Raw genomic sequence first — 27038 nt, forward strand, 5'->3', positions numbered from 1 at the left:
TGTTTGTTTCTTTACCATATCTGAGCAATATTTCATTAAATGGACATTTGGGTTGTTTCCAGCTTTTGGCTGTTACAAATAAAGCTGTTACGAACATTTGTGTGCAAGTCTTTGTGTGGACATATGCTTTCGTTTCTCTTAGGTAAACATCTAGGAGTGGAATGATGGAGCCGTATGGTAGGTGTATGTTTAACAGTTTAAGAAACCACCAAACTGTTTTCCAAAGTGGCTGTACCATTTTACACTCCCACCAGCCCCGTGTGAGAGTCTCTGTTATTTCGCATGCTTGTCATCGCTTGGTACATTTTACCATTTTAATAGGTGTGATGTGGTATCTCATTGTGGTTTTAATTTGCATTTTTAAGACTTCTAATGTTGAGCATCTTTTCATATGCATACTTGTCATCCACATTTCTTTGGTGAAGTGTCTGTTCAAATCTCTTGCCAATTTGCTGGGCTGCTGTTCTTATTCTTGAGTTTGAAGAGTTCTTTATAAATTCTAGATACTATTCCTCAGATGAGTCATCTTTGCATGCCTGATAATCTTTGATTGGGTGCCAAACTTTGTGAATTTTACCTTGTTGGGTGCTGAATATGTACTCTTATTAAGTATTTTTTAGCTTTTGGGGGAATGCAGTTAAGTTACTTGGAAATAGTTTGATCCTTGTGGGTCTTGCAGGCCTCAAACAGTGCTGAGTCTAGGACAAAACTGTTTGCCAGTCCTCAGGGGAGATTTTCCCTTGCCCCCTGGATTATGAGTTTTCCAGTCTGGCTGATGGAAATAGGCACCTGTGTGAGTGCTGAGCTCTGTGCCCTCTAATCCTTTCACGTGGTTCTGTCCTGGCTTCATTTTCATGCTTTTCTCAGTAAGTTCTCTACCCTCTCCAGATACCTGAGGTTCTCTGCAGCTCTTTCCTCTCCTGGATGCTGTCCTGCAAACTCTAGGTGCCTTGATCTCCCCAAGGCCCCAGCTCTGTGTCCTGAACTCCAAAGTCCCTTGGGTTCTGCCTGGGTTGCCCTCCCTGTGCATCTGGACAGTCTTCCAAGGCAGTAGGTGAGGCCGTCACACTGCTCTCGAGTTTGTCTTCCATCCCTCGGGGTCACTGTCTTCCACTGCCTGATGTCCAGTGTTGTGAAAACCATTGTTTCACGTATGATATCTGTTTTTCTTTTTTGGTTACATCAGGAGGGAGAGTAGATCTGGTTCCTGTTACTCCATCTTGATTGGAAACGCAAGTCTCCATCAATATTTTAAATGTGAATTTTCCCACTTGAGTGTACGCTCTCAGGGAGGTGTCTGTGTCGTGTCTTGTTACCCCTGAGTCATCAGCGCCCGTGTTCTCAGCACTCCATAAATATTTGTTGAATGAATAAACAAATTGAATAAACCAGTTTGCTTTGGGGAGGAAATGAAATGAAATCTGATACGTATTCATCTCAGTAGCATTTTTATTTCAGGAAAGGCTATGATCCCTTTTACTCTGGGTATAATACATAGGTTTTGAGAATTTGTATTTCCACTCTAAATTCCAGTTGTATTAACAGAAGAGTTGGAGTGACTGTGCCATTTGACACGCATGTTAACTCCTGAACACTATAACAGCTTTGTTACAATGTGTTCGAGACTTTTCTCAGGCTCCCTGGAGAGCTTCAAAATCCCTGTGACCATTGAAAATGCATTTCTCCTCAGTAGCACATGGCCTGAAGCCAGTTTGAAAATGCATTATCTGTTACTCCCCTCACTTACTTCTCCTAACGTGAGATTGAGCAAACCCACTCTTGTCTGAAAGTTTAAAGTAGTGGAAAATTTTCCTTCCATCAGCTTCTGTCCTTACATAGGAATCTAAACAGGATCTTCTTCAGTGAGACTTGTCTTGGGTGGAAAAACCTGTTACCCCTTTTCTCAAAGAATAGGCAAACATGATCCTTCCTGGCCATCCTCAAAGCCAAGGAACCCACTGAACAACTCTCATGAGTTTTAAAGACAACGTGAGTGAGCGAGCGCCTTAATTTTAAATTCCATGTATGTGGCGTTTCTTTTACCCTCTATTCACAGATGGTTAAAACTTTGATATACTATAGTACTCTGTCTCTGTTTAAGATGACTTTAAAACACTGGTGCTGACTTTTATTTATTTTTTTTTAACTAGACAACCTGCCAGGCAACTCTAAGGATCTCTTGTAACCATGTGCGTTTCCCAAGATCCCTTGGTAATAGAAGAAAAAAATAGTAGAAAAAATAAGGAAAGCACAGGGAGGAGGGCTTAGCAACTGCCTAGCCGCAGCTCAGTGGGAAGAACCAAGGCTTTGGGGCTGGAGAGACGAGGCATTGAGCTCCAGGCCCACAGCTCAGGTGCGACCAGGCCGTCGGAGTACGCCAGCCTCCGAACCTCGCCCTTCACCTTGGAAATGGGACTAGAACTCCCTTTCTTGCTTATCTTACAGGGTGTATGTTCAAAACATTTTATAAACTGGAAAGTATTAAATCAGTGTGAGGGTTTATTATTATTGTCTGGCTTCCCAGAACTGCACAGGGCTCTTTTCAGCTACCTGACCACAGGTCGCTGGGAGAGCCAGTCCTTTGAAAATAAGGGCGCTGTTAATCGCTCCTGAGGCATGCTCATGGTGCAAGTCTACACAGTTCAGCAGATTAGATAGAAATATTAATTATGTCAGTGAATCACCACACTGCCTCATATTCTGGGCTGGCATCATCATTGACCTGTTTTTCTGTGTTCTGTCTCTCTTCTGTTAGCCTTGAAGAAGGACTCAGGGCCTTGCTGTGGGCATGATCGGTTTTAGGTGCCAGTGACTGTGCTGGTCTCATCTTTCCCTCAAACAGGATTAATTTACAAATGAGATAGGACTGCCTGCTACCACAGTCTAAATCGGTTGAACAGCTGGGGGCGGGGGGGTTTCACACCTGTTAGTGAAAAATCCATTTTGGTTGCATGGATCAAATTCTATTACCAAGACTTGAGCATAAGAGAGAAAGGGTCAAGTTTTCTCAGCCATTAAGACTTTAGAAGATTCTTTTACATCAGAGGGGGCTCCTGGATATCTATTTTGTTATAAGGAGATTTTTATTTTCTATCTCGTAACTAGAAATTAACCCACGTAGTCGATGGTGGCAAAAGAGACATCTCTAAGAGAAATGGAAATGAATTAAAGAGAATATAGGAAGAAACTCTAGGCACCTTTAGAGTTGTTCCTCTATTAAAAATATACCAATGCTTCAGAATGTATTAATTATAAAATCTTTGAAGATGCAGACATCCTCCTGTATAAAATGATCTGTCATGTAATGTCATTGCATGTCATGTAGATTGAAGTTAAAACTTCAGAAACACAAATCTGTGTGACTGGTCAAGTGTCTCCATTAAAGCAAATCAAAGATTGCAAATGTTTCCTTAACATCATTCCATCTAAATCCCCGACGGAATTTTTGTTTGTGATCTGCAGCTCCCTTCCCCGCCCGATTTCCGAGCGTGTTATATATAGTTTCAATCCATACCAAATGAAGGAAGCATTGATTAGACTTGATTTAAGGCAGCAAGTGATAAATGCAGCTGGAAATTGATTCATGACTCTCAAGTGACTGGGGCACAGCCATCCACAGTTGACACAACTCTTGTCTCAAGGCTGGAGAGAACAAACAGGGAAACACATGTCAAACAGATAAATGACTTGGCTGTTTTGAGCTCTCCGTGGAGGCCATTTGTTTCCTAGATAAGGAAGACTGCTCTCCAAAGTCGTGAAAAGATAAGCGAGAGGAAAAGGATGAATGTGGAATCTGATGCCTAAACACTTGGGAAAAAAACAAAGGATGTACCTTCAAGAAGAATCCTGCTTCATGGATCTGCCCTCCTGTCCCCTCCCACATGCCAGAAGGAGTGACTTGGCCACACAAGCCTCAGTCCTGGCTGGGGCCATGTGCTCAAGGCTCTGCCTCCGGTACTTGAAGTACTCAAAGTGGTAGGCTGCTGTCTCTCCAGCTCTTTCCAGGGGCCCATTCCGCACTGCTCTTGCCAGAGTCAGCATTCACGGGCGGCAGCAGCAGCAACAGCTGAGCGACTTGAGAGCCCTGCTTCCAGTCCATCTGGCCTGAAGCTCCAGCAGTCTGACCACCAGCTCAGGGACCCCCCTGAAAACAGGATCCCTAGTACAACCCAGAGCCTTGCCCACAGAACGTGGTTCCGTATTTATTGTCTGGACGTTTCCATACAGGCTGCGTTTTTCCACCTCGACATCCTTACTCGGGTGCTGCTTTCTCTTCTCCCTATGAGTTCACCCATCCTTCAAGGCCCCGTGCAAATGCCACCTCCTGCAGGAGGTCACCCTACATTCTTCCTGGCTGGAAATTATTTCCCTCCTCTGAACTCCCGCTAAGTTGGGGCCAGGTTCTTCTGGAAGAGCCTGGAATCTGAAGAAGGCCAAAGGGATAGGAGGAGGAAAGAGATTCCTACCTGGCTACCTCTAGAGCAGTAGGTTCCAGAGTTCTGTATTCAGACTTCTGTATAATTAAAATTAGAAAGAAACCCGGAAACTAGGGTGAGGTAGGGAGGAGCATAAGGCTGCCAGCGCTCATTTTGCCAGCATTCTACTGAGCCATGCTTCCATAAAAGGATGTTGTCACCACAAGTGTAAAAGGATATTTCAGGGTAAGAGTCAGTCCTCTAAATTGAACACATTTAGCTTCAAGAAAAACTCTCTCACCTGGGAGTCACAGTTAATTATTCAGTGTCTCTAGTTCCAGTCTTTTTTCTATATATTTATATACAGATCTAGACCCACATTAAAAAAAATTAAGAATCATGACTACATAAACTTCATATCCATTTTTCTCTCATCACACTAGGTCACGAGTATTTTCACAAGTCACTGAATAAGCTCCCCAAATAAGGCTTCCCATCGCTGCACTGATATAGTGTTACTGCAGTGGAAGAAATTACTCTCAGATGTAAACTGGATTAATCGGAATTTTCATGCCATGTAGTGTTATCTGCCAAGCATGGGTGCCTAGATTCTCTAGGTGCTTCCTTGGCAGCTTTTCCTCAGTTGTACTACTGCTGCCTGGCGTGTTTCATAGAAACAATACCCTTGAATTAGAGAAGAGACAGGATTTTTAGTAACAGTCATCACTGTGGAGCCACTGCAAGGTGTCCAGCTCTGTGCTAGGCTTGTCTTGTCCTCAGCATGTCAGGCGGGGCCTGTCTCCACTTCAGTCCTTCTATAGGCACAGACTCACCGTTGGAGGCAGCTCAGCCTTGGATCCCTGCACCACGCTTTCCCCAATTCCAGTTTCATTAGGCTTGACCCTGTGCCTGTGCTGACTCTTGGAGATCAGAGGACACCCATTTCTCTTATTGCTGGTCAAATCAGGGGCCTTTCTTAAAGTAATAGGAAACCTGACACAACTGCTTCACACTGTAAAGAGAGTTTATTTTTTTATGATAGAATCCAATAGAATGGATTTCAGGAGAAGCCTAACCCAGCTGCTCACCATCTGACCAAAGCCCTGTTTCTTGTGGTTTGTCTGCGCTACTGTCCTCAGTGTTGACTACATCCCAATTTGGACACCTCTCATGCTGTCCCAAGGTGGCTGCCAGCAGCCCCTGCAACTACCTACTTCCTTGTTAACATCCATCCACAAAGGGAGTATTTCTCTTCCAGCCTCCCCAGCAACTGGCTTCAGAGTCACTCTGATTGGATCTGTTTAGGAGAACTCTGAATCATTCACTCTGGCCAGTGAAATGAAATGTGCTAGCTGGCTTTTTCTCAGTCAAGGGGCCATGCCTGGAGCAGGACAGCCAGGGGAGTGTCAGCTCAGCTCTCCCTCCAGGGAGAACCTGCAGGTGGGTGTGGGGAGCTGCCAGCTTCAGGCTGCCACACCTGATCCACTGCAGTGTTCACTCTGGGACCACACTTTCCCCAGGCTGCTCCCAGGTGCTTGCTCTTGCCCAGCCCCGGGACTCCACTCACAGGCAGCTTTTGCTCTGGCAGCTGAGACTCTCAGGATGTCGACTCAGTGGGGCTCTCCTACCAAGCCTGCCTTCCCTGCTTCCCTTCAGGTGTCTCAGTCCTCTTTCTGCCTGAGGCCCTTTCCTCCTACTCCTGTTTCCTCTCCTCTTTATCCTTCACAGAAGATGCTTGTCTAATTCTGTCTTGGCTTCTGCTTCTTCCCACGGGACTCAACTGGTACTCTCTGGTTATCTGAGTAAACCTCTGATTTTACAAAGGAGCTCAGTTCAAAGATACTGTAGCCCACAAGTGGCTGAGGGGTAGAGACTATCCCTGTTACTACAAAGAAGAGACCAGGGTTCCAGGCTGGGTAAATTGCCTGATGTCATCCAGGCAGCAAGGGACAGCCTTGGATTCCAAACCGGATCTTCCCCTCTCTGCAGCCCGTGCTCTTTACAGCCTTAGGTGCTGTCCTCGTGGAGCCTGGTGAGGTGGCCTGAGTCACCCAAGGTGACTCCTAGGGGGAGGAAAGTGTGAGTCCCAGCGTGTGTCCACTCCAATGGGCTTTTTCTGAGTTGTTCACACCTGTGGGACGCGGGCTGTCGGTGATCATCTCTGTCTACTGCGCGTGGAGGGGAACCCACCGCCACGTGGAGCAAGGGGACTTGACCGGTGAGCCGTCAATATGCATGCCATCCTTTATGCATAACTCATCCTGGCACCGTGTTTAAAAAGAAAGCAGTCAGATGTTGCTAGAGAGGGCCGAGAGTTCAAAGCGCGGCAGCAGGCAGGCGGCCCGCCACCCGGGATGCGCTCGCGTGGCCCCTGCTCCCTCCGGGCTGCGCAGGGCTGTGAGCGCCGCGGTTCGGCGTGCCGCACATCAATGAGGATGCCTGTCCTCCGTTGCGCGAGCCCACCCCCTCTAATCCGCCGCATTGTCCACTGACGTGTCTAATTATGTGTCTTACAACCGCAGAACTCCCCCCAGAGCAGCGAGGCCCTTCTGGCGGAATGAAGAGGATGATCGCTCCATCTGTTCCTCCGGCGCCGACTGGAGGCGGGCGGGGGGGAGAGGGCGCGGGCCGGGGAGTGGGGCGCGGGCGGGGCTGCGCGACTGCGCGTGCGCGCGGGCGTGGGTGGGGCGGGAGAGCCACCCAGCGCAGGTGCCTGGAGAAAGGGGATCCCAGCGGCAGGTGCAGATGCCAGACTCGCCGCGGCTGAGTATATGTTTAATTAAAGTCGGCGGAGGGGGCTGTTTTAGTTAAGAATTATAGGAAGCAGGGTCAGATGGAGTTCTGAGCCTAGCTCGAGAAGGTAGCAGGCTGGGAATTGCCAGGGAGGGTAGACATCTGCGTCTTAAATTGGGGATGGCGCTCTCAGAATTTCCTGATATGTAAAAGTAATCACCTGGAACACCAAGAGGCTTTAATAGAGAAGGCAGAGCGCGCACTCCCATCCCCAGGCTGACTAAATTGTTGTTTGGCGAGAAGCAGAGCCTTAAATCACAAACATATTTCATCTCTCTCCAATAACATTATTTTTGTGTCTGTGAAGACCTGGATCTAGGGGCCCTGTAGAGGAGGGCACAGAGAAGACGATTAAAAGTAGGCTGCCTTTGTAACCAAATGCTAATACGATCTTCACAGTTTGCAAAGTGGCTTCTCCATTGCCTGATTTTCAACGGGGCCGGGCAGCGGTGGGCCCATTTCAAATCGAGGAATCGGGGGTAGGGGGGTTGGGAGGGTGGAATGCCCAGCGGAGCCGAAGACTCAGGCTGTGGGAGTCAAGGAAGATCGCGAAAGAAAGGATGAACCGGAACTGGTTATGGAGGTGGAGGCTGGGATGAGAAGAGCGTGTCCCAGGTGGAGGGGTGTGATAGATGAGGCAAACAGATTGCTCTGATGGCTTGGACAGAAGAGGAGAGGGTTAGCCAGCCCCCTGGATTGGGAAGCAACTTTTAGAAAGTCACATCCACTTGTGGGTCCAGACTGAGCTTTGTGTTACATTAAAAAAGAAAGGGAGAAAGAAAATCCAGTATACACAATAACTGAAAAGCAATTGAATTTTATAGTCCCTGGTGAATTTCATTGTAAGGTGCAGCAAGTATTGTAAATAGTCTCCCTTCCTCTCTTTCATTCTCATTCTCTTGGTCTCCATCACTCTTTTATTTTAACCACTGCCCACCCCAAACGAAGAGTCACCTTTCCCCTCCAGACTTGCCTAACTCTTTCAGCCTCTGCCCCCATAGTTTTCTTCCTTTCTCTCTCCTTCTCCCTTTGTGGCTGTGATTTTGATCCTACTCCACACATCTTCCCTTTGATATAAATTCTGCTCACCTTGTGGCTCCTTCCTCCTTAGGTGGCTGTATTGCAGGAGTCTACAAACAGGGGCCAAAACCCATCCCATCACCTGTTTCTGTACAGCCTGTCAGCTGAGAATGAAAGGCTGACACTACACTCTAGTCCCACCACAGGAGTGGACCCATGACACTAAAGCAAATTGAAGTTAAATGAGATATGTCTGTACTAAGCCTGGAGCCCCTGTCACTGAATTCTGAACAGAGCCACCCTGGTAGGCACCGTGCCTGGCACTGCCCCCTGACAGCCATTCTGGGCAGCGTTCACTGCAGTCATCACGGCCAGCACAGACTTGTTTTTAGTATGAGATGGTCAGATACAGATTTAGAATTCCTTTCAGTCATGTCCCAGAGCTACGACGGTAAGAGTCAGAAGTTAGCCACACACTGAACACCCACTGTATTCCTAATGCTCACAGCACCATGTTCTTCTACAGACCTGATTTAGTACACTTGTACTTTTAGTATAAAAGTCTTTTTGACTTAGTTTTTATTCTTTTATTAGGGGTGATTTGCTAGGTGTAATTTATAATTTTCTCCTTAAATGAGATTGTTCACATCAAATATTAAAATACTACTACTCATAATAATGACAGCTTACATCTGTTGAACACTTACCAGCACCAGGCTCTGGACAAAGGGCTTAACAGGCTTGATGGCCTCTAATCCTCACTAGAACCCAGGGAGATGGGTGCCATCAGTCCCACTTTACAGATGAGAAAACTGAGACCCTTGCCCAAGTGCACAAAGTTATCAAATACTGGCATTGGCAACTAGTTTTTATTTTAAAGGGAGACTGATAATATGGGCTAGAGAAATGAGGAGGCTTCGTGAAGGACGCACATCACCTGCTTTGAAGACAGATCAGGATTTACCGCCCACTAGCTCTGGGCCCTTAAATGTCTCAGTAAACTTGCCTGGGCCTCAGTTTCTTCATCTGTAGACTTGAGGTGATCATTGTATCTTTCAGGGTGGTTGAGGGAGAGGATGAAATGAGAAATGTAAAGCTCCTGGTGCATGTTCGGGCCACAGTCGGAGCTCAATTCCTTTGCCTTTTTCTTCTGCCTGAGGACACTCGATCATAGTGGTTTCCAGGGAGTCCGTCCAAAGGAATTTAAGCTCCATGAGAATTGGATTTTAGTAACTTTATTTATGCTGCATCACCTGTGCCAGAACAGAGCTCAGCAATCACAGGCAGTCAGGACATGTTTCCTGAGTTGAGATCTCTCTTTCTGTGAGTCTACGATTTTGTTACTGGGACTCGCAGTGGCTTCCCAAGGGCTGGTGGGGACCAGGAGGCAGAGAGGGATCCAGGAGCAAAGCTTTGCAAGGAGGAGGGGAAAGATCAGTCTCATTTCCTTCAACAGCCAGGCCCAGTGGCTTGAAATGTTGCCAAGGACTCAGCCCCGGCCGCCCAGCCTCAGAGGGCAATTTAGGAGTTGCTGGGGATGCCGGATGAGTGTCCTAAAAGTGGTCAGTGGATGCAGCTCCACCCTGGCCTCTCTCTTCCTTCCCCCAGGCTTGTCCTGGCCTCTGCCTGGGAGCCCCCACCTGTCGGCACAGCAGCCTGGCTCAGAAAGAAACTTTCTTTGATGCCAAGTATCAGCAGGGCTCTCCAAGTGTGTGAATTATTCATGGACAAGCCCGGCCCCCATCTGTCTTCAGTCAGTGCTGCTGGCACCTCTCTGGGTCCGGAGCTGCCCAGGGCACCCCTGCTCAGACCTTCCCATGGTTTCCTTAGTGTGGAGACGTGCTGCCCTGAGCCTTTTGCCTTAATGGGAGAGATGATGTGGCGAACAGGAGGCTCTAATGTGCGTATTTAAAAATCCATTTGCTCCTTGAAGTGGCATGAAAACAGAAGGCGGAGGGGTGCCCACAGTGAAGGGGTTACTCTGGCGCCACCCCAGCCCAGGCTCTGCTGCTGACCTGTGAGAACAGCCTCCTCGCACCTTTGCTCCCAAGAGGTTGGCAGAAGCAGTGAGGGGTCGGGGTGGCTTTCTACAGCTCTCTGAGGCCTTCATGGGGCACAGCATCTGAGAACCAGGGCTAGAAGATGTGGGTGGCTTGATGGTTTGCACATTCTCAGTGGCCATACAGGGAGGGCTGGGGTGAGCCCCACTGGCTCCCCGGGAGAAGGCAGTAAGATTTCAGGGGTTTAAAAAAGGTTAAGTTGCCTGTGAACCCAACCAACTTCCAGAAATTTCTGGAGGTAACAGGTGCGCCAGCAAATCTGTAGGATAAGAGGCAGAGGGAGGCATATATATGGGTTACTGGTCATGAAGTCTCTTAAATGGAAGGGACAAAATGGCCATTTTCCTGTGTTGAAATAATAAGGCAGGAATTATTTGTGTGCATCTTTTTTGGCCAGTGACTGACTTTCAAATCAGGGTCTCCAGGGGAAAAAAATAGGGGCTTTTCCGAGGAGTTCCCCAAAAATAAGTAACAGTTGTGCCTTTTGCCTTATAGCAGGCCTTTAAAGGTGTTTATTTGCTCTAGTTACTCTTACCTTTATAACCTCACTGTGCATTACATATTGTATCAAACAGTATATTGCAACTATTTCATATGTATTTATATATTATATATAATATATATAATTTTATATATTATTTATATATTATATTTTATATATACTATATACATATAATATGTCATATATACTACATATATTATCTATTATAATGTACCCATATTGTATGTATATATATATTTATTTACTTATTATATTTTAAAGAAGCTTTAGAATTTTGCTTTTGCATTTGGCTGTGAATAGTAACATTTAATTTGCTATTGGCTGTGCTCTCTAAGCAATCATCATGCATCCTCAAGAGTTCTTGCAAAGCAAGGTAACCACCTCACAAACTGTCTTCATATGCAATAAAATCTTTACGAAAATTAAATGTGACAATGAATGAAACAGACCTAATATTTGTAAACATTGAATTAGACATTTATTTTGCATATTTTTCTTTAAATATTTGAAGCTGGTACCTCTTATTTTTTCCTGGTCTCCAGCATGTTTGTGAAACCTGCAACATAGGGGGTGTGTGTGTGTCCGTGTCCGTGTCCTAGTGGATAAAACAGACTTTCCTGGCCAGGGGTGGGTTGATGGGGAGCCCAGAGGAGATGCTGTCGGGGTCTCTGGGCTTCCGGAGTCTTATTTCTGCAAGTCTTACTGGCTGTTTCCCTTGATTGAAACAATTAGCTTGGCAGGGTTCGTGCTTCGGTGAGGAGGAGGCCTGAGATTCACAGTCAGTTGGCACCTCCAGGTGAGGTGGGCTTTGGGGCAGTGCCAAGCCCAGTAGGACTGGCTAAGAAATCCAGCAACAGCCATGGCTGTTACCCTCACGGCACAAGAGTCACGAAATAAAGAGGGAAGGCTGGTGCCCTCGCCCGGCATGGGGTCTCTTGAGGGTGTGTGTTTTTCCTGCACCACTTCACCCAGCAGAGGCACAGTGGAGGAGTTGTTTTCATGCCAGCCCGAAGCAGAGGGAGGTGAAGAACAGATGGAACGGGAGCTTTGTCACCATCACCTGATCTGTGGCCTCTTTTCATTGGCATTTTATATCCTGGCATTGACAGCAGCAAGCATTCAACACAGCATGGCGTTGACCCGGTTCTGATTGTCTGGGGGCCTTGGAGACACATGCGCATGGGTCCCAGTCTGGCACTGACCACTCAGTGAGCCCTGCTGGCTATGTGGGGACAGGGGTGCAGGAGGATTGCAGAGGGACAAGCACTAAAGGGGGCACCTTCTAACTGCCAGGCCCTGCACCCATGATTTTCTTCCTAACTTTATACCTCAAGCAATTGTGGGCCCTGTCTCCGCTGAGGCAGTGGGAGCAACAGTTAAGATGATCTACCCAAAGTGACACAGCTAGCAAGTGGCAGAGGTAGGATTCAAATTCAGAGCAGTCACACTCAAACCCCGCTCTGTTTCTTCACCTGCTCGTGCCCTGTGTTCCTAGGAATGGTCCTAGGAAACCATTGCCCCTGAAGTCATCCCAGTGCCCCATCAGCAATCTCTGAGGGCTGCTTCCTGCGGCTCCTCCACTTGCCCTGCACACAAGCTGTGCTCCCGGGGTGGCAGAAAGCCTCTGGCTGGGTCACGGTGGTTCCTGATAAGCTGTCCTAGTCGCGGGTGTGTGTGGAGGCCATGTGGGCAGGGTGGGGCCGGCATCCTCCTGGGCATCCTCTAGGTGAGCCTGGCGCCATGTCCAGGACTTCTGTTCTGCCGGAGCACATGGGCTCAGGTGATTGTCTCTGTTCCCCTAACCCCATTTGTCAACTGCGGTATGAATACAGGCACATGTAGCATCTGTGACGTTGTCCTCCCACGGTCTCAATGGGGATTGTTTCTGGAAAAAAAAAAAAGCCCATGGCTGCTAAAACATCATCATGATATAAAGCCTCCCAGCTTTGTAATCAAGTCTGGTATCTGTTCTTGGCTCTGATGTGCCCTTTCTTCATTTTCTGCCTCTTTCCCTTCCTCCCCTCGACCTTCGGAAGCCAATAAGGAAATCCAGGCTTCCTGGCTTCCCGCCTTCCTGTTTTCATCCTGTGGACCTCCGGCGGGGGTTGGCAGGAACGGGAGGTGGCTGCCCGGAGAGACTGCACAAGGCTCAGGGGTGGGGCTTGCGAGGGGGCCTCGTCTTGAAGCTATGTGTGTTGCTTTCTCTTACACTGTTTATTTAATGAGGGTGGCGGCCAGTGGAAACTTCAAGGAGGCTCCATGAACCCTTGGCATCACCCCCAGCAAAGCTGAGTTCTTGCCTTTGCTGAATCCCCAGACCTCAGAACCCTCTGCCCCTCCCAACACTCTCCCCGGACCACCTGGTTCTGCGGTTTTGTTTGTTCTCAGGCTAAATTGCCAACTTCAGGAAGATCTGAAGTGGGAGTTTGGCAGAAGTGTGAAGAGTTGATTCAAATCAGAAACCCCCAAACACAAAATTGTGACTGTTTCAGTTTCTGTTTCCTCCAGCTTGGGTGCCGTTTTTCCCTGGAGGGTTCTGATCCTACTTTCCGGTTGCCCTTCACGATCTTTGCCTAGCCCAGAAAGCGCTCCAGAGGAGGGGACGGCTGGACCCTGTTGCTTCATTTGGCACCGCCGATCTAATGAGGTGTAAATCCCACAGATGCCGCTCGGGGCGGCCGACAGAGTAATTTATATCAATTGGTGTGATTAGAGGAAGCCCTCAATCATCCCGCTGTGTCTCGTTGCAATCTGTCATAGTCCTAATCGGACAAGCTTCACCCTGGCTTTGTGCTGGGATGAATACACGCTTTCCTGGATTCTGCTCAAGAGCCCAGATGTGAGAATGAGAGGTGGGCCCAAGGAGGTAGGACAGGACTGCCTCTCAGGAGTGAGGACGCCTTCCTCCCCTTCCCCTGGGAGGCAGACTGGCTGAGGGCTCAGACTCCTTGGGCATAAGTCCACGCTTTGCGCCTTCTAGGCTGGTTTCCTTGGAAAAATGACTCCTCCCTTGGTGCCTCAGTTTGTTCATCTATAACATGGGATGATAATAATGGTACAACCCTCATATGGTCGGTTGGAGGGTTAAATGAGTTAATATTTGTAAAGTGCTTAGCAACATACCTGGCACATAGTATTTGCCAGATAAGTAAGTTCTCTTATTTTTTTCTATCCACTCCAGAAAGGTTCTGAGGGATGCACCAGGAAGACACACAAAGACCAGCAAAACGAAGACTGAGGAACTCAAGAAGCACGCAAGGAAAGGGGTAAGGAGAGAGGGAGGTCGTCTGATGGATTAAGTAGGATCTTTGGGCTGCGAGGAACACTTACTCACCCAGAAACCATTGGCTGAGCACCCACTGCCTACCAGGCAGCATACTCATCACCAGGCTTGTAGCAGTGACATTGTGGAGCTTACATTTGAGTGTTACTTGTACCAAGCTGAAGTAAACAAGCAAATAAATAAGATAATTGCAGAGTGATAAAGACAATGAAGAAAGTAAACAGGGTGGAATGAAAGGGCAGAGTAGGGCAGAGGGCAAATTTAAGTTGGGTGGTCAGGAAAGGCCTTCCCAAGAAGGTGATGTGACAAGAACCAGCCACATGAAGCTCTGGAGGGAGAATGTTCCACAGAGGGGGATCAACAGGTGCAAAGGCCCTGAGGTACATGGGAACTTGGAGAGTTGGGAGAATGGCAAGAAGGCTGTTGTGGCTGGAGCCAAATGAAGGAAGTAGACCAGTTTGTAGAGGTCAAATGAGGCCAGATCGTGTGGGGCCTTGTCAGATGTAATAAAGTATTCAACTTTTATTTTAAGGACTTTGGGGGCTTGAAGCAGACAAATGGCATAGTCTCCTTTACCATTTTAGAAACCCAATTCAAGGTAGCTTTAACAAAAGGAAGAATTTATTAAAAGACTGTGGGCTGACCTTGAACACTGGAGGGTGAGTTCTCCACCCCACTGGTGGGTTTTCTCTGTACTTTCTGGACTCCGATCTACATAGGAGAACATGGCTGCCAATGGCTCCTCTGGTATATGAACTTGACTTCCACCACCCAGCATCTCAAGGGCAGCGTGTCTCTCAGTTTCAGAATGCCTCAGCTAAGAACATGTAGGGGCTGGCTTGAGCCAGGAGTCCCATTCCTGGACCAATCAGCCATGGCCAGAGTGGGGCAGAGTCACACTTGACATTCTGTTTGCTTCTGAGTAAGGATGGGGGTCGGGGCAGGGGGAATAATTCTCCAAAAGGGAAGTGAGAGTGTGGGGCAGAGTAAGCAGTGTCCCAGTTGCCAGAAAACCAGAAACTAAAGAATGTAGCTGGAAGCAGGCTCAGAATTGAACTCTGAGCTTCCTGGTAGCCAAAGCTAAAAAAGAAACACGAATGGGCTTCCAAGTTCTCATCTGCTCATAAAACAAGATGGAGCAGATCATGAGGAGAGAAAAGGGTTTCTTCCACTAAAGCTAAGAGGACATTCTTGGTTCTATATGGAAGGTTCTCTGTGGAAGGGGGACAGAGAAATACAATGGAAGGTCCATCAGCAAATATTTAATTTAAATTTCTCAGATGATTAGTTTTTCAGAGTGTGTAGAGCTTCCCTCCTGGTGAGTTTTAAGTAAGTAGAGGGGACATCACGGAATCTCAGCAGTGGGGCGGGCAGGATACGTTCAGGGGGAGCCAAAGCGATATATCCCATTGTGTTTCTTACTGATGACCTCACTGGTTCTTGGAGACTTCAGCACAGGGGTTGAAAACTCTAAAGCCTACAGGCCAGGGAGATGCGTGGGATGTGGGCTGGGTGCCCGCATCACAGTCAGTGGCAATCCAGCTCAGTCAGCAAGAGACCACAGGAAATCTCTGCTCCTCAGCTCTGGCCAAGTGTGGCCTCTTGGGCCTAATGATTTTCCAGGAGGAGCTGGAAATTCCAGCTTGTTAAAACTTGAATGTTGACAACTAATTTAAATCTGAAAACTTTCCAAGCGCCGAGCAAAATGGGGCTGAGGGTGAATGTGGCCGCAGTCAGGCGTGTGCAGCCTCCGTGTCCCTGTGACCTGTTAACTCGCCCTCACGTGAACCTCCAAAAACACAGATGGCTCAGTCAGGCTCTGGGCCAGAACTGGGCACAGCGAGACCCCTGGGTGCGCAGACTCTGGGTCCTGTGGGGAGCCGCCACCCTCCCTCACTCTCCCTGTTTCAGGCTCTGCACTAGGCCCCGGGTGTCCAGTGATGAGTGAAACAGACCCACCCTGCTCTCTGAGGGCTTATGTTCCAGTCAGGAGCCAGACTTTCAACAGCTGACCACACAGTGGGGTAGTGAGCCAGAGTTGTGAGAGGTGCCAAGATGGAGGCGGACGGAAGGCTGCTGCCTCAGGGGGCTCACAGGGGATGTGACTTAGTCCAGGGGGTCAGGAAAGTTCCCTTGAGAACACGACTTCAGCTGAGATCTTAAAGAGAATAGGAGTAGGGAAGGGGAAGGGCAAAGGAAGCAGCGGTGTTGGCCCAGCGATGGGAAGGGACTTGTCACGGGAGGGCAGCGTTACTGGATGGGGCTGTGGCAGAGGGAGGAGCTGGTGGTGTCGGTCTTGTTGAAGATGTAGCATTCTTAAGAAAAGCGATCCAAAACCTAGAAAGAGGGCAGAAAGGAAGACTACAGAGTCTTTCGATGTCGAACTAGAGCATTCTCTACCAAATCCACCCAGGGATGACCTAATTCTCCTTGAGAGTGTAGCTTTGTTTGAGTTTGCTGTTTACTGATTGGACTTGAGCTCTCTGGAGTGACGTGTACATTTGTAGACAGCTGTCCTTCTGTAGGAGGAGCCAGTGCTTTCTATCTGGTAGGGAAGATAACCCCAGAGATTATCCCTTTATCGCCCTGAAGGACTTTAGTCAGTTTTGTTTCTAATTAAAAAATGAACAAAGAAATGAAAACTTACTGCCTTACATCTTTCCTGAGGGGTTGATTAAAACCCTGTCATCAAATGCTTTTTGAACCGGCTCTTCCATACTACTGGTTGTCTCATTAAGGAGTTAAATAAACATCTGACACATTTTTATTCTGTATCAGTATAAGAGCTGGGTTTTCAGAAATGACTATGTCAGAGAGCTATCTGCACCCTCTTGTTCACTAAAGCATTATTCACCACAGCCAAGACATGGAAACAACTGAAGTGTCTAATGACAGATGAATGGATCAAGAAAACGGGGTGTATATAAAAATGGAATATTATTTAGTCATAAAGAAGAAGGAAATACTGCCATTTGTGACAGCATGGATGAAGTTAAGGGCGTTCTGCTAGGTAAAAGAGGTCAGACAGAGAAAGACAAACACCGTGTCATCCCATTTATATGTGGAACCTAAAAAAAATAATAAACTGAACTCATAAAGATTCAGGAAATAGATTGGTGGTTGCCAGAGATGGTGTGTCGAGTGTGGGCAGAATGGATATAGGGGGTCAAAGGGTACAAACTTCCAGTTATAAAATAAATAAGTCCCAGGGATGTAACATACAGCACAGCAACTGTAGTTGATGATATTGTTGTATGTTTGAAAATTCCTAAGAGTAGATCTTAAATGTTCTCATCACACATACACACACACACACACACACACACACACACACAAACTGTAGCGATATGAGGTGATAGATGTTAGCTAGACTCACTGTGGTGATCATTTTGCAATATATACAAATGTCAAATCACTATATTGTATACCTTAAACTAATACAATGTTGTATGTCTGTTATGTCTCAGTAATACCAGGGAGAGAAAAGAGTTGGCTTTTTATCTTCTGAACATTATTTTTTGACAGAACTTTCTCCTAAGCATGATGAGAAACTGTGGAGGGTTTTAAGCAGACACCGCCATGATCAAATTTGTCTGTGGATGCAATGTTAATGTTCTTCTGAGAATAAGAGAGCCAGGCTTCTATTTTGACCATCAAATGGAGGGGGGGGCTTTCCCTCTTGGGACAAATAACTGGTTTGGTTGAGGACCAATCTACTGTTGTTATCATCAAGTGTAGGTTTATTATAGGGTCTTTCCACAAACACAGGAGACTCTAATCATTGCAGTGTCCATTTTGTTAAGATCTAAAGCCGTGGATAATAATTTATTGTAATGGGATCTAAACTAATGAACTCCACTTACAATTAAGATGTTTTAGAAAGCTCTCTTTTCTCCTGGGTCTCCCCAGGAGGCCTGGCTCCCACAAAAGTGGAAACACTCAGCCACTGGCCAGATTGCTCATTGACTGTGTCAAGTGTCAGAAGATTGGGCGATCTCTTTAAGGTGCTTTGGGGGAAAAAAAAGGGCATCCCATTTCCATTAATTATTGAATATGAATTTAACATCATCTAGTCGGAGAGATGTTGAAATTGCACATGCTGATTGGCGAGCCAGGGGGACAGTGCTGGGACAGCAGGCCAGAATCTCTGTCTTTGTTGTTTGCTGGTGTATTTCATGTGCTTTGAATGACACCTGGAATGTCATAGGTGTTTGATAAAAATTTGTTGCATGAATGAGTGAATGGATACCTGTTCTGTGGCTTTTTATAGTTTAATGAAAAGCAACGAGGCAGACTAACCAATCTTACTGTGCACACCCAGATTCTAAGTGTTTGCAATAGTCTCTCCTTCAATTCTCATAACATAGCAACTGTTATTATCACCATTTTACAGATGAGGAAACTAAGGTCCAGAAAAGAAGAATAGCATGCCCAAGGTTACACTTTTAAAAGCTACTTTAAAAATCAGTCTTGTTGAGGTGCAGATTTCATATCACACACAGCATCCACGTGCAGTGTACACTTGACAAGTGGATACGCCCATGTGACTGTCACCCGAGTGAGATGTGGAGCCTTTCTGTTGCCACAACAACTCCGATGTGCTACTTTGCAGTCCATATCCTTCAGCCCCTGGTCACCCTACTTTGCTTTCTGTCCTTATACATTGGCCTTCTCTAGAACATGACCAGGACATCATATAGCGAGTACTCATTTACGCCTGGCTCTTTGGCTCAGGGTAGCTACTGGCGACTCATCCATGGTGCTCTGTGAATCAGCGGTTCGTTCCTTTTTCAGTGCTGGGTAGGGTTCTGTTGTATGGGTAGACCACAATTTCTATATCTGTTTGCCTGCTGATGGACATTTGGATTGTTTCTGGTTTGTGTCTATTCAAGATAAGCCACTGTGAACATTCATGTACAAGTTTTGCGTGGACAGCTTTTGTCATTTCTCTTGGGTAGATGCCTAGGGGTGGACTTCTGCATTGTATGGCCACTCTATTTGTAACTTTAAAAGAAGTGGCCACTTTCCCAAAGTGTTTGTACCACTTTGTATTCCCACCAACAGCCTATGAGAGTGCCAGCTGTTCCACATCCTCATCAACATGAAGTGTGGTCAGTGTTTTTAACTTTCAGCATCGGTGAGACTTCACTTTTCATTTCCCAAAGGACTAATGATGTTGGTGGCTTTTCCTGTGCTTGTTGGCCAGTAGTTTATCCTCTTGGTGAAATGTTTATTCACATCTTTTGCCCATTTTTAATTGGGTTGTTTGTCCTATTATTACCGAGATTAAAGAATTCTTTATGTACACTGTTTTTTACACATTTGTACATTTACAGGTTGTGTACACCTTTACCCATTTACATTATGTAATGTGATTTTGTTCCCCTAGTGTGTGGCCCATCTTTTCATTTCCTTAACAGTGTCTCAGAGCCATTCTGAACCAGGATCTCCCTGCGCTTCATTCCTTTCCATTTTCCCAAGTAAGGTCCATCTTGAGGAATACTACCCTCCAGGGGTAAGAAAATAATCATGAAAAATAACCAAAATACCCGGAGGAAAAACACCATCCTGGCCCACGTTAGTTAGGAGGGTTGGGAAACAAATTACCCTAATGGGAGACTGAGGGAGGTGGAGAGAGAGTTAATCACTAACCCAGGCTCAGTGTTATTTTAATTAAGCATAATAAGAATAATGAAATTATGCACCCCTTAGGATTTATGGCTTAGCTATTTGCATGGCACTGAGAGGAATTCAAGAACAAATATCAATGATGGAGTCCTGGGGACTTTTCCTGTCTTACTGGGTTGTCCTTCAACAACCCTGTGTAGGAGCGGCTGTGACGTGGATGGGGGTGCTGGTCAGCAGACTGCCTGTGTTACTTGGAGCAGGTGTGCCCTGCTCCCTGGACTCGTCTCCTCACATGCGGATGATTTGATGCAGCAATGTGTCGGTGAATGTTTAATGCTTTGCTTAATAAATACTTCTCCAAAAGAAGTACATGTATGTGTATACGTGTGTATATATGTACATGTATACATATTTGCATGTGTACATATACTTATTATAAAGCTTACTAACATTAGTGTTGTATACAATTTAAAATAACAAAACATGGACGACCCTATTATACATCCCACAGAGCCAACTGAGTTTCACAAAATGCTTTTGTTGATTTTTGCCCAACTCTGCTGTCCGTATCCAACCAACAACTGCAACTGACGAATGTGGTTCTGACACGAAAATTGGTTGATATTTTTGTTTAAGTTAAAGAGGAGATGAAAGTGAAACAACAGAGACATTATATCAGAACATTAGACGTTCATCAGCGTCATGAGTGACTTAGCTGAATTGGATAATGCTGTTTGAATACTGGAAGAATATTTCCTTGATTTTTGCACTATTCACAGTATAACAACTATATATATGATGCACTTAGTTATTGACCTTTTTGCCACTACTTTCTTAAGTTGATTTCTTAGAAATGAACAAAACAATAGATCAAGCTCTGATGCGTAGCATTGGCCAATGTCTGTGGTGTAAAGACGCTCACCTTGACCTTCATTAAGCTATCCGTATGATGTATGATGTCACTGACTGGATTTGGGAGGAGATGTGTGCTTGTGTGTGCCATCATATGATGTACTCACTATACAGATTCAGTAGATATATATATGACCCCAAAAGTACACAAAATAGTAAAATGTAGTAAAATACTTAAGAAGAGGTGGTTTTGAGTATTTATGGCCTTTATTTTTAATGCAATTTATTTAATAAAAGTTCATATAATTTAGTTTTTAATTATGGCTGTGTTTGATAAACAGCTTGGAAAATTCTTGAAAATTTTAGAGTCAGCTCTCAGGAGGGCAGGAGCCGGTCGCAGCAAGACAGTGGTTTGATGAGTCTAGCCTAGTGTCCCTGGCTAGGCGAAATTTCCAAGAAGGACCAGTGTTTCAGACCCTCCCTCTCTCGAGTCACTGTCCCTCCCAGCTAGGGCCAGGCCTGCTTCTGCTCTGAGAGGAGCAGGTGTAGAGTGATGCATTAGTCTGCTCAGTCTGTCGTCACGAATACCTGAGGATGGGTGGCTTAACCAGCAGACATTCATTTTCTCACAGTTCTGGAGGCCCGAAGTCCAAGATTATGGTGCCGGCAGCATTGTTCTGGTGAGGCCTCTCCTCCTGGCTTGCCAATGGCCACCTTGTCACTGTGTCCTCACGTGGCCTTTTCTCTGTGCACCACACTCCTGGTGGCTGTCCCCATCCCTGTGGCCTCATTGAGCCTTAATTACCTCCATAAAGGCTCCATGTCCAAACACAGTCACAGTGGAGTTTAGGGCATCCACAGATGGATTTGAGGGGCACACTATTCAGTCCATAACAAGCAGTGTGGTGTTTCTGCTCAGCTGCAGGAGAGGAAGAAAAAAAGAGAGGTGACAAGGTGGTGCTGGGGGTCCTTTTCTGTGGTCTCCAGAGTGTGGCCAGGGCCAGGGACCAGCCAGGTGGAGAGAAGAGTGGGCAAGGGGAAGTGTACAGACAGATTGTGCAGGGCTGAGAGCCTAAGCCCAACGGGAAGCGTGACAGTGCCCTTGGCTCACACCCCCGCCATAGCTAGGCCCCTCTCCTCACTGTTGGAGCAGTGTCACTGTGGATGGGCCATGGGCACAGAGCCAGGCTTTCTGGGCTTCAAGTCCCAGCTGACCATTTACTAGCTGGGTGACCTTAGGCAAGTTATTGACCCTCTCTGTGCATCAGTGTTCTTATCTAAAGACTGCAAGTTTGCTGGTACCTTCCTCAAGGGTTGCTATGGAGATTAAATGAAAACACATATATATTTTATATTTATGATTAGAATATAGATAGGTATGAATGCCTGGCTCTTTGTAAGTGATTTGTCAGTGTTATGTATTACAGCTGCAGTTACAGTCTGTTTCCCTTTCTCAAGTGTGTCTTTGGGAAGATGGATCCTGTGTCTCCTCTGTCTTTGAATCCCCAACCCCTAGCACCGTATCTGGCACTTAACTGAAGCCCAGTAAGTGTGTTTAATTACAGATAAATACCAAAGTGTACTGAAATGATTAAATAGCCAGGAAACAAGAAAATTTATTTATACATGGAATCATCCAAGTATTAAATCATTCATTCATTTAACAAATAATTTGTAACAGTTTTATTGAAAAATAATTCACATCACATACAGTTCATTCATTTAATGTGTACAATGCAGTGATTTTTTAGCATGTTCATAGAGTTCTGAAACCATCACCATAATCAATTTTAGAACATTTCATTGCCCTGAAAAGAAACACCATATCCATTACCAGTCATTTTCCTTTTCCCCCAAAACCTCCCAGCCCTAGGCAATCATTGGTCTACTTTCTGTCTCTATGGATTTGCCTGTTCTGGACATTTCATTTACATAGTATCATGCAATATGTGTTTTCTTGTGACTGCCTTCTTTCACTTAGCATATTTTCAAGGCTTGTCCATGTAGTAGCATGTGTTGCCACAACAACATTTTTTTCCCAATTTTTAAACATCTGCTGAACTCTATAAGATAAACCAGAGAACTTACCATAAAAATCCTACTGTCTGGAAAATATATGTTCACATAAGAAATTGCACACAATTGTTCATAGCTGCTTATTCATAATAACCCAAAACTAGAAATATCTCATCAACTGTGAATGGTTAAGCAGACTGTGGTATGTCCATGCAATGGAATATTGCTCAGCAATGTAAAGGAACAAAAATATTAATACACAATAACAACATAGATGGATTTCAAAATCATTATGCTCAGTGCAGGAAGTCAAACACAAAAGGCAAAAGATGCTATATAACTCCATGTATATGCAATTCTAAAAAAAGGCAAAAACATAGTGACACAAAGCAGATTAGCAGTTGCCTGGGGCTGGAGGTCATGGGAGGAGCTCAACCACAGAGACTTACAGGAACTTCTGTGGGGAAGGTGTTGCTCTGTCTTGGTGGTGGTGGTGACTACACCAATGTACAGGATTACCAAAATTCATCAAACTCTGTGCTGAAATAGGTGAATTTTATTGGACTTCAGTTAAAAAAAAAACAACAAAAAATCAAAATGTATCATCTATAAGCTGCTATTTATTAACTGGTACTTAGTAAGGATCAAATACTACCAGAATTTTATAGTATTATCTCTTTTAATTCTCACATTAACTGAATATGGTCGATGCTAGTGGCTATGGACTGAACTGTGTCCCCCCCCCCCAAATTCATATGTTTAAGCCCTAATCCATAATGTGATGGCATTTGGAGATGGGGGCCTGTGGGAGTGTAATTAGGGTTCAATTAGGTCATGAGAGTGAGGCCTTCCTGATGAGATTAGTGGCCTTCCAAGAAAAAGAAGAAAAATGAGTTTTTTTTTCTCCATGTGCCTGTACAGAGGAGAGGCCATGTGAGGATAGAGTGAGAAGGTGGTCTTCTGCAAGCCAGGAAGAGAGCTGTCACCAGAACCCAGCCATACGGACACCCTGATCTTGGACACCCAGCGTTCAGACCTGTGTGAAAATACATTTCAGTGGTTTAAGCCGCCCAGTCAGTGGTATTTTATTATGGCGGCCTGAGATGATTAAGACACTACTGTGATCCCCCCTTCCAGAAGGGGGCATGGAGGCATGAAGGAATTGCTCTTTTTCTTAAGCATGACTAGGATCTATTCAAACTTCTGATAACTATTTTTTAATTTCCCTGAGAAACCACCACCCTCTCTGCTGTCAGCCAGTGTGCTTAGGAGGTGGTTTTATCACCAGCTCTGACTTAAAGCTCATGACTTGGCCCAGTCAGCTCATCATGATCCTCTGACCCCAAGGATTGGCTTAGGGCTGTGTTACAACCCCATTAGAGCCACTAAAACATAACACAGTTTCTACTGGGACTCTTAGAACTAAAGTTCTCTCCTAATGGACAGGAATCTGGGAGAATGGGCAGGAGGTGTGGCAGCCATGTTGCCTCCACGAGGGGAAAACCCATCTAGAATGGACCCAACAGTCTGGAAGTAGAGCTGTAAGAGATGGAGAAAGAGAAAATAGATTTAAGCCCCTGGATCAACCCAGACCTGAAGCTAGTTTATCCCTAGATTCTCCAGTTATACTACCAGTAAATTCCCTTTTCTGTTCAATCCAGAAATATGTATTTAAGCTCACACAGCTAATATGTGCCCAAGGAGCTGGGGTTCAAACCCAAGTCCAATTCTACTTTACCCACTCTTTTAGCCATTTAGTCCTAGAGAAGACGAGAAACAAGAGGAATGTGATATAAAACAATAGCAACTTTGGAAGATTCTGCAGCTTCGGGTAATTAGAACAAGGACTTGACATCAGGTCCACAGGTCTCTGAAGCCTGGCTCTGCCACTGTGAGTTGTGTCTGTGACAAATTACCCAGTCTCATGGAGTCTCAATTTCTCTGTCTGTGAAATGGCGATAACAAAGTGTCCACCCCTGAGAACTGTCAGGAGGTTTAAGAAACATGATGAAGAAAAAATACTGAGTACAGCATCTAGGAAACGCCTGGAGCCAGTAACTGATATTATTGACTGAATCCCCACTATTGACTGTGAACCCCCAAACGAGCCATTAGTGTCTGTGCTGTAATGTTTTATCTTGTTTATATCATTTTTTAATTGAAGGGGCTTGAAATCTTTGAATTGTTGTAATGATTGTAGAAAGACCAGGCTTCTCTGTGGAAGCTTAGAATTAGGCTGCAAGGATCAAAGGGTGATATTGTCCGTTGCCCCGACTGTCCTCCCAAATTTTAGTTTCTCCTGAAACACTGCCCCGTGGATCTGTCCTGCTCTAAAAAAAATTCCTGATGAAACTGAAGCAGCAATTCTAGAGCAAAAGCACAGAGATGCCTGGCTTCCTCCACAGCACCTCGTCAGCCAGAGAGAGGGAGAAAAACAGTCCCAGAGAGGCAGAGCAGCCTCCTTCCCAACACCACCTCCAGGGAGAACCCCCAGAAAGAGCAGGGCTGCTGCTTCTCCCGGAAGCGGAGGAGCAGAGGGATGGCTGCCTGGACAGAGCGGTTCCTGTCAGCCCGCCCACTGGCCCCGCCTCCCCTGGGGACGTGTGAAGTGGGTGAAGCTGTTTGTCCTGTGGAGTCCCAGGGGTCCAGAGCACACAGCCCTCCTTCACCATGACTGATCCCCTGGGGACTGATGGGGGCCATTCTGTGTTAGTCTGGAACCCGGCTTTGCCTCCTGCCTCAGCCACTGCAAGGTTTTGTGACAGGTTAACTCATTGCTCTGAGCCTGTCTTCTCATGTGTCACACGGTCACCGACTTCAGGCGTCAGGGTGACTATGAAAGGAGGCCTCTGGCCTCACAGCTTCCTCTCCTGAGCCTCAACCGCTTAATTCCACGTCTTCGCTCCCTGTGCGCAGAGCTTGCTCCCCAGACCACGGGCAGCAGCAGCTTGTTGGGGGCAGAGGGAGAGAGGCAGGTGCACAGACCCCAGCCCAGCTCTGTTGAGTCCCAGTCTCTGGGGCTGGGGCCCAGCCGGGGGTTTAACAAGCCCTCGGGTGGATTCTGGTGCATGAGAGAGTGGAAGCAGGGTCCTAGCTCAGCCTCTCTCGGATTCTCATCTCAGCTTGGCTGTCACATGATCAGAAAGGTCTTTCCTGCACCACTACCCTCCCCACCACCCGCTGTCTACCCCCAGGCCTTATTCCGGTCTCTTTGTTCTACCGACTCAGCACGTCTAGTACTTAAACATTAAAAAAAAAATTTCACCACACTTCTAATTATTTATTTTAATATCTGCTGAACAAATAAACAGTCTGTGGAAATGTATGAAAACAAAACCTTCCTGCATGGTTGAGAGTACAAGCTAAGGCCAGACCCCGGGGTGCAAATCCTGGCTGCTGTGTGACCTTCATCACCTGTCTGTGCCTTTATTTCCTCAGTGGTAAAATGAGGCATAAGGTGTTGGGAGGATTAAATTAGTTAACCCGTGTGAAGTGTTGAGCTCTGGGAGGGCACGTTTTAGCAACTAAGGGCAGCCTTGGGCTAAGCATTTCACCATTTATTCCTCTTACCTTCTCAGTGAGGTAGGCATTACTGCTTACCCATTTCACAGATAAGAAAACTGAGGCTCAGAGAAGTAAGTAGCCTGCTCAAAGTCCTCCCAAGGAAGGGAGGAAATAATCAAGCTAGGGTTAAGACACTTGTTTCCACAACCTGGCTCTGTGGTCTCTCTTCTAGCAAACAAAACATGCATAAAAATATTTCCCAGATCCGTAGAAAAACTTGCCCATTGTATCTGTGCTGTTTTCTATGTTCTCTGATTGATCCATGGGCCGAGAGTCGGGTTTAATTTATGAAAAATACAAAAAAGAGAAAGATGCAGGCTATGTCAGCCTTTCCAGCCTGCCTGTGGGAACGGGGCCTGGGTGGATGGAATTAGCTTGATTTATGTCTCATTTCCCAGGATCGATATTTGGCAGTGTCTTCCTGTCTTTATGCGGCTGAATGGGAATTAAAAACGAATGTGTGTGATGCAGTGAATCCAGCGGCAGAACCTGGGATACCTTTGGAGCTCACCTCCTTCTGGGGCTCCTTGACATTGTGATCTGGTGCCTGGGAGGCGAATGTCAGGGTGTGCATTTTGAAGAGTGATTTTTCTCAGGGAAAAATCTCCAGCTTTTAACCCTCAGCCTTGTGGACCCTCTAAAGACAAACCAACAGTGATTCATTCCAGCGTGTAGTCATTGGAAAGGAGAGTGTCTCAAGGTCAGGCTATCCCCAGGAGAGGACAGCAGCCTGACAAGGTCATGACCAGGCGATATTTACCTTGTGATTCAGTTATCACAGGCCCTACATGGGCTGAGAAACTGCCTGTTGCAACGTTCCTGGGAGGCCAACATCAGCCAGTAAAGCGAACAGATGAGGGTTTGTAAAGAGCTGTCATTTTCTGGATGACTGCTGTGCCTTCAGC

The 27038-nt window shown here is 46.2% G+C and overlaps 1 protein-coding gene across 2 annotated transcripts in view; it reads left to right on the top strand.

The window, feature by feature from the left end:
- Positions 1–27038, top strand: part of SHQ1 (SHQ1, H/ACA ribonucleoprotein assembly factor) — a 183449-nt gene that overhangs the window by 89023 nt on the left and 67388 nt on the right. For both annotated transcript variants that reach the window (XM_032458087.1, XM_032458088.1), the window contains exon 11: positions 13972–14056. In XM_032458087.1, the coding sequence (XP_032313978.1) occupies positions 13972–14056 (85 nt within the window). The remainder of the gene's footprint in view (positions 1–13971; positions 14057–27038) is intronic.

The sequence above is a fragment of the Camelus ferus genome, chromosome 17 (assembly GCF_009834535.1).
Source record: "Camelus ferus isolate YT-003-E chromosome 17, BCGSAC_Cfer_1.0, whole genome shotgun sequence".
Taxonomy (NCBI): domain Eukaryota; kingdom Metazoa; phylum Chordata; class Mammalia; order Artiodactyla; family Camelidae; genus Camelus; species Camelus ferus.